Source organism: Microtus ochrogaster, chromosome 6 (genome assembly GCF_000317375.1).
Source record: "Microtus ochrogaster isolate Prairie Vole_2 chromosome 6, MicOch1.0, whole genome shotgun sequence".
In the NCBI taxonomy this organism is placed as follows: Eukaryota; Metazoa; Chordata; class Mammalia; order Rodentia; family Cricetidae; genus Microtus; species Microtus ochrogaster.
The window spans coordinates 62,934,561-62,942,500 of NC_022013.1; the positions used below are offsets into that span (position 1 = coordinate 62,934,561).

Sequence of the window (7,940 nt, forward strand, 5' to 3'; positions counted from 1 at the left end):
CAGAGTGCAGTGAGATTCAATTCAAATATTCTGAAGCGAAATAGTATGAGGACGCATGGTGGTTAAGGATGAGGTAATACCTGCAGAGTTTCAGATATTCGTTCTATCAGACCTAAAACGACATCTTCCAAATCTTGAAAGGTGGGATAAAATTCCATTTTATCTTCATCAAATGTCAATTCCATCTTAAATATTGGAAGCCTGTCTTGGTGTTTTGGATCAAAGAGTTTTACAAATTCTTCTACCGTTCTCCGTAAGAGATCCTTTAACTACATGATAACACAAATTAGTATTACTTCCGAAGGTATAAACTCAATCTTTACCTTAAATGAATTGTGTATAATTACATGATCTCCATAAACTTGCTTACTCCTGAAGTCATAACCATCCTTAATAAATGTCTAAACAATAAATAGAACAATATATGGAAACCATTTTTAATAGAATATCAGCACTCTAAACATGGCAGTGTAGAATTTCTGTATTTGCTAGTTTGTCTGTCCCTGGCACATTAGACATTTCAAAGAACCAAACAATATGGTGGTACACAATCAATAAAAGCTCAGAGACAGATATTGGGGTTCAACCTGAAGATCTGAAAAGCAAAGCAGCCAGCCACTGGCTCTTACCTCTACCTCAGTCTAAAAGAGTGATCCTGCCTCCAGGAATCTCAGAATGAGACTGTGTCTGAGATCTGTCTCCTCCCATTTTATAACCCTCTCTAGGTCTGGGATTAAAGGCATGCACCACTGGGATTAAAGTAAATCATGCACCGCCCGGTTTCTATGACAACTAGTGTGGCTACTGGGATTAGAGGTGTGTGTCATGGCAGCCTGGTCTGTAAGGCTGGCCAGTGTGGCCGTTTTACTCTCTGAACTTCAGGCAAGCTTTATTTATTAAAATATAAATAAAATGTCACTGCAAATGGAGAAGACTGGGGATTAGAAGGTTTACACCTTACACATGAAGGCAGGAGCAGACAATGGCCCTGATACTAAAGAGACCTCCTATGGTCACAAGAGCCAATTGTTAAACAATCACAAATTTGAGGAATTGTTAAAAACTTTTAGAATCTTGAATTCCACATGTTGAAAGTATTTATGCTGCAGAAATCAGTAAGCAGAAGAACTCCGGGTACTTTTCCTCCTGGAGAAGTCAGGTTTCCTTCACGTGCTTGGTGACAGCAGAGGTAGAACCATGGTGATCGAGAAATGTGCACATTTCTAAGCATGAAAGTGCATTCTTACTTCAGATCAGCTCTTAGATATTTGGTCAAGAAGACATGCTTGGATCTGAACAATCTCCCAAACATGCTTTATCTTTTCTTAGCAAATAATCATAGTCCTTAGAAGAGTGACAGCAAGAGGAAAGGAAACCGCATATGCTCGGAACCATGTTAGCTCCACTGCCAATTGAGTATTGCATTGCATATGGACGCATTGTACCCTCTTAAACAAACAAGGTCGAATTAATGCCTTTTGTAGCGCTTCACTGAAAAGGAATGTTTTCATTCAAAACATTTTCTAGAGTTTTTTTTTTCTAGAGTTCTATGTCTGGAGTAGTAAAAATTTAAGGGAGCCATAAAACAAAATTGTGTAAGGTTGATGTTCTTTTTATGTTTACAATCTAAAGATGATCAAAGGCATTCCAAAATTGACATTTCCTGAGAATCAAATGAAAAGTAACCATCTTGGAATTTAATACGTATATTTACTTGGGCTAATCTTTCTGTTAACACACTGCAGAAAAACTAGAGACAACTGGTTTCCACAAGGGTCAGGTGATACTCGTTGGCACATGCTGCCATGCTTTCAGCACGGGTCAGGTGAACTCGCTGGTACACACTGCCATGCTTTCACTAAGGGTCAGGTGATAGTTGTTGGCACACGCTGCCATGCTTTCTCGCTTTGTTTTTACTTTACTATGAATGTGCTGCGTTGTCTTGGAAATAGGATTCTTGTGTATGGCAGATGAACACCATCACTGAGCTATATTACCAGTCCCTTCTCCCTTTAGGCTGCTTCTGAACATGAGGATTTTCTGATACATTTTTAATTAAATTATAATAAAATATTTTCTTTATTTTAAAAATGTATTTGGGAAATATGTATGCGAATATGTTGGGAGTCATTGCTTTCGTTTCAACTCGCTGAGGCAGGGCCTCTCCTGTTTCTCTTGTTGCATGACTATGCCAGCTTCTGAGCTTGCATCTCTACTGCAATTGCATCTCTACTCTACTGCTGTCTCTACTGCCCATTGCAGGATTACAGACCCAAGCTGTTGCATCCAGCTGTTTACAAGGGCCCCAGAAATAGAACCTGGTTGTTGTATGGCCAGCTCTTTTACCCTCTGAGCCATTTCCCTGGCCTTATTTAATTTATTTTTAAAATTTTGTTTAGCACTGTACTTTAATAAATTTTATTTAAAGTACTGAATCTAAGTGTTATCACTCAAAAGGTACACATATAGCACATATATCTGATTTGACACAATAGCACATATACCTGATTTGACATAAGTATGGAAACACAGTTGTAAAAGGAATCCGTTTTTTCAGGCTTAATGCCTTCTAGTGCCTCCTTCCTAGTAAAGAGATTTATAACCTTTGGGTACCATGTGTTCATTATTTTCTCTTCTGATTTTTTAGCTTGAATTGATAGATCATTTCTCAGAGCATCACAATCAATTGGGCCTCTAGCTCTGTAGATGGACAAAGGAAAATAATTCAGACAAATGGCAGATTGGCCTTCTATACAACTGTTGAAACAGATAAGATAAAATTTTAAGTTCTAAAATATAAAGAAAGGTTTTAGAGATTTATAAATCAGCTTTAAAATTACACAATAAAATATTTCAGAAAGGGCTGTGGAGATGGCTCAGTGGTTAAGAGCTCTGCCTGCTCTTCCAAAGGTCCTGAGTTCAATTCCCAGCATCCACATGGTGGCTCACAACCATCTGTAATGAGATTTGGTGCCCTCTTCTGGCCTAAAGAAATACATGTGGGCAGAGCACTGTATACATAATAAATAAAGAAATAAAATTAAAAAAATATTTCAGAAAAGGAGTCATTCAGCTTTTAAGTTTTAATCAATACATATAAAAATTTACCTAATTCCTGTTAAGTCCAGTAAAATTATATCTGCAAATGTTGTATAACCAAACTCCAACAAAAATTTCATAGTTGGATGAACGATGTGCAAATTAGATAATATTTGGTTTCTTGCCTGCACAAAGCTAGAATGCCAAGGATTGGAATAATCCAGTCCCCTGGAAAAGCAAAACAACACATTAAACATGACTGAAACAATATACCTTAAGCTTTGAGAAATTAATATTAAAGTGAAAACACTGGGGACTGGGAGGAAAGAATTGTGGTCAAGAATGGAAGCCTTCTGAATTTGCACACACAGTTTTGAAACTACATTGTCTTCAGAGAGAGATCATTAGCAGCTGAAACAGACACCTGGCGCTAGCGCGTGTTCCCAGTTAATGTCTACTTTGGCCTAGCTCAGCTACATAAAATATAGAATTAAGAACAGTGTTAGGCTTAATGGAAAATTTATCTGGCATAATATATCAAAAATTACTCAAGGCTAAATTGAGTTTTGGTGTATTATTATTCCAAGTTTCATGTAGCTTAGGTTAACCTCAAACTCACTATGTAGCTGAGGCTGACTTTGAACTTCTGGTTCTCCTACCTCCATCCACAGAGTCCCAGGATTACAGGTATGAGCCACTTTAAAATGCTTATCAGGTTACTATTTTTCATATTGGCCCTCCTACTATTGTAAGTAGAATTCGATGATTAATGTAAAGAATAACTGGAGATTTTTAAAAGAAAATACATTTGTCCTTCATGACTACAGACTTGAATATAAGGTTAGCTCATTTTAAAATTGTGGACAAAGCTAGATGATATGCTGCTTTAAAAAATAGTATACTCACACAGGAGATTCCGGCAAAGGGCCCCCTTCATCTTCAAGCCACTTAACTTGAGGTTTCACAAGAACACTCTGTACTAAAATATACATATGTGTTAACATTTTCTGAATATCTTTCCAGGATCTATTCTCTAAGACTAAGATTTTTTTGTCTAAATCTCTAACTTGATACTGTAAGGTAGAATTTACTGTACATTAAAATGAATATAAGAAAAAAATCCCTTTCATATAATCAAACTCTTAGCATCATTTTGGCCTTCCATTGGAGGTGAATTCAGATACAGGAACACTTTTATTAATGATAATTCTTATTACTACTATTATTATTTAATTGAAATTTTACATACCAATCCCAATTCCCACTCCCTCCCCTCCTCCAGCTCCTTCCACCTCCCCCCTTCCCCATCTCCACTCCTCAGAGAGGGAAAGGCTTCCCATGGGAGTCAACAAAGTCTAGCACATCTCTTTGAGACAGGACCAAGGCCCTCCCCACTATACTAGGCTGAGCAAGGTATCCCTCAAAAGAGCCAACATAGGAACCCTTTACTCCTCAGTTCTTTACATTCTGTCTATTCAGAGATCACTGGCATACACTTCAGAAATTCATTCTAAGACAGCTACCAGGGACTGGGGAGAAAGGGAGTTAGGGAGATGTTGGCAAAATGTTAGAGAATTTCAGTTAGCTAGGAGGAATAGGTTAAAGAGATCTAGTGTACAATAATATGAAGATAGTGAAAAATGATACTCTGTTTATAGATACTTAACTACTTTCAATCATCTCCAGCACATGCATGGAGTAGTACACTTCAGTTGGTTCACCTTAGATGTTCACAATGCCTACATTACTTTGAAGCAAACTGTATATGATAAATAGATATAATTTTGTCAATTAAAGAAGAAAAGGCAGAGTCTAGCATGGTGGCTTGTATCTGTAACCACAGTACTTGAGAGACTGAGGCAAGAGGATTGCCATGAGCTTTGAGGACAGCCTGGGCTGCAAAGTGATACTCTGTCTAAAAAGCAACAACAATATGCTAATAAAAATCACAAAGATTAAAATACATGGATATTTTCTAACAATCATAAAAATAGGATAACTAAGACTATAGTAAAAAAAAAATAAAAAACCAAATAGCATTGAATAGTAGCTAATAAATACAAAAGTTATCCTTAAATTAAAACCTTTGATTGGCCTGCAGTCTCAGAATATAGCTATTGATAGAAATCATAGTGAAGAAATACAGGCATTTGAAATATGTAGTATTCAATATTTTGTCTTATTTTGCTTTTTTGAGACAAGATCTCATATATCTCGGGCTGGTCTCAAACTCACTATGAGTTGAGGGTGGACCTGGAACTCTCATCCTCCCACTTCCCCCTCAAGAGCTGGTGTTACAGATGTATGCCAGACACGCTGCTTCGTTCCGCTTCTGATTCGTGAGACAGGGGTAAAAGCAGTTTGGTCCATGTCAAACGTTACTTACCCAGATATCTCTTCATGCTTTTTTCAAAATCATTCGACACCTCCTTTACGAGACTTCCAAGCAGTTCTTCTCTCTTTTTCCCCTCCTTTAAGTGCTCAGGTATCAGCATCAACATGTGGTCCAGCCATTCTGGCTGAATAGGCACTATCGGACTACTCTCTACACACTGCTTCATAAAAATGTAGTTTAACTTGGGAACATTGAAAGAACAAGCCAAATGGGTCAGAATGAGAAAGCATTTCCATGTAGCTCCTAAATTCTATTTTCTAAGAGTATTTTTTCAGGATGAAAAATATTCTAAAAGTTGTACAAGCATCTCCACCAGCACCAGCAGCAGCATCACCAGCACCATCAGCAACAGCAGCAGCATCGCCACCACCACAAGCAGCACCAGCACCACCTGCAGCACAACCAGCACCAGCAGCACCAGCACCAGCAGCACCAGCACCAGCAGCACCAACACCACCCCACCTCACACCATACTACACCACAGTATAAATAAATGTAATGGATTTTTTAAAAAATTAGATAAACTAAACCAAAACTGTGACTAATAAAAGGAGGTTGTTTCACAGTATTCTCAGTTCATAAGGAGAATTTCATATTCATATTTTCAGTCCTTTATCACAAAAGAAAATTTTCATGGACTTAGAAAATTTACAGCCCAGCCGGGCGGTGGTGGCGCACGCCTTTAATCCCAGCACTTGGGAGGCAGAGGCAGGTGGATCTCTGTGAGTTCGAGACTAGCCTGGTCTACAAGAGCTAGTTCCAGGACAGGCTCCCTGTCTCAAAAAACCAAAAAAAAAAAAATTTTTACAGCCCAATCTGTAAATATGCTTTATAATTTCCTCTTATATGTAACCAGCTCCAAAATTTTCTGGATCCTTTAAATTTTGCATGCTTGTGTGTTTCTTCCTATCATTTCACAGTCCCATGTTTCTGCTCATGCTGTCAGTGTCTGCCCAAAATCTCTAGTACCTAGCACATAGGTAGTATATAGTAACTCTCAATAAGTACTTATTAGGTGAAAAATAAACATTATATCAATATTAGGATAATTAGTTATTACACTATTTTTACAAGAGTGATGTATTTTTCTATAATTGATATTTTGAATATTTTTCAATAGTTTGGATAGAACTAAAATATTTATATAGATAATCTTATACAGATAATCCTCAAATAATGGGTGGCAACACAAATACAACTCTTGAAAACCTTGTTTGTGGCCCACAACATGCTTGTCCCATTGGGCGTAGGACTATAAATCTGTCTAAGGAGGTCTTTCTTGGAGGCGGCTCGGTGGGTGGTCTTAGGAGAATACTTTGTAATAATTATTTTGAACATTTTCAAAACAAGAAAATCCACTTACTCCTTTTTTTTTAATTTCACTGGTCATCTGTGAAAAATAAAACAAAAGACAAACAAGGAATAAATTTAAAATATTTAAATCAAACAAAACCTTAAATATAACTGTTCTTTTAAAAATGTGTTCTATTGAAATTCACTTAAGAAATAAAACAGTAGAGTGTGTATTTAAGGAGAGAACTCACAGTCGGAGGGAAGTCTGGCTCTGGTAATGGAGGTATTCTTTTATCCAGGGTTTTGTCTAGAGTTTTTTTTGCTCCAGAAATTCTGAAATTTATGGTTAGAAAAATATATGATAAAATGTAAATTAACTACTAAAATACTTCAAGTTGAACATTTTAGATATCTATACTAATACTAAACAAAGAAATTTCAAGAGATTTTTAGACTACATTTTCATTTCCTTTTACCTTTTTTAAGGAGGGGGATACTGAGAGACCATCTCACTCAGGCTGACTTTGGACTTCCTGTGTAGTTGGGGATGCTCTTCTATTTATGGTAATACTACTGCCTTAGTTTCTCAGAGTGTTGAAATTACAGGCATGAGCCATCATATCTACCTCTGAAAGAACTTTTTTTCTTTTCTGAATATTTTTATCGATTCTTCTCTCATACAATACATCTCCACCACAGCTCTGTCCATACATGACTTTTGTTTATTTTTGAAATTACAATTTAATTACATTTGTCCATCCCCTTTCCTTTGTCCAAACCCTCTGCTATACTCATCCCTACTCCCCTTCAAATCAATGTCCTCTTTTTTACTAATTATTATTACATACATATATAAATTTTCATTACTGAAGTCTCAACTGAAATTTTACTTATTTAGAAAGACCTTGAAACACTATGACTACATTAATCTCATAATGCTATTTTCACACATCTCCAAGAAAATGGTTTTGACATAACTTTTTAAATGAGAAACAAACCCTAGTGGCTATTACCAGTGATATCTTAAATTTTAAATTATTCAAAAATACTGTAATACTAAAAATAAAATAATTTTCAATTTTAACTTACTGATAGTTTTAAAATGAATTCTAATACAGACTAAGCCATGTCTGTTAAAAAGCCAACATGCCAGAGAAAGCTTCCTCACTCCCTGTGTTAAGAAACACCTCTTGAGCCGGGCGGTGGTGGCGCA

General features: G+C 36.6%; 1 protein-coding gene across 1 annotated transcript in view; it reads right to left on the reverse strand.

Annotated features, from left to right (window-relative positions):
• Nucleotides 1–7,940, reverse strand: part of Dnah12 (dynein axonemal heavy chain 12) — a 164,246-nt gene that overhangs the window by 152,239 nt on the left and 4,067 nt on the right. Inside the window, exons 4-10 of the mRNA XM_013346907.2 lie at nt 6,979–7,060; nt 6,798–6,824; nt 5,426–5,615; nt 3,946–4,018; nt 3,109–3,267; nt 2,505–2,700; nt 81–269 (exon numbers count right to left, since the gene is read on the reverse strand). Coding sequence (XP_013202361.1) covers nt 81–269; nt 2,505–2,700; nt 3,109–3,267; nt 3,946–4,018; nt 5,426–5,615; nt 6,798–6,824; nt 6,979–7,060 — 916 coding nt within the window. The remainder of the gene's footprint in view (nt 1–80; nt 270–2,504; nt 2,701–3,108; nt 3,268–3,945; nt 4,019–5,425; nt 5,616–6,797; nt 6,825–6,978; nt 7,061–7,940) is intronic.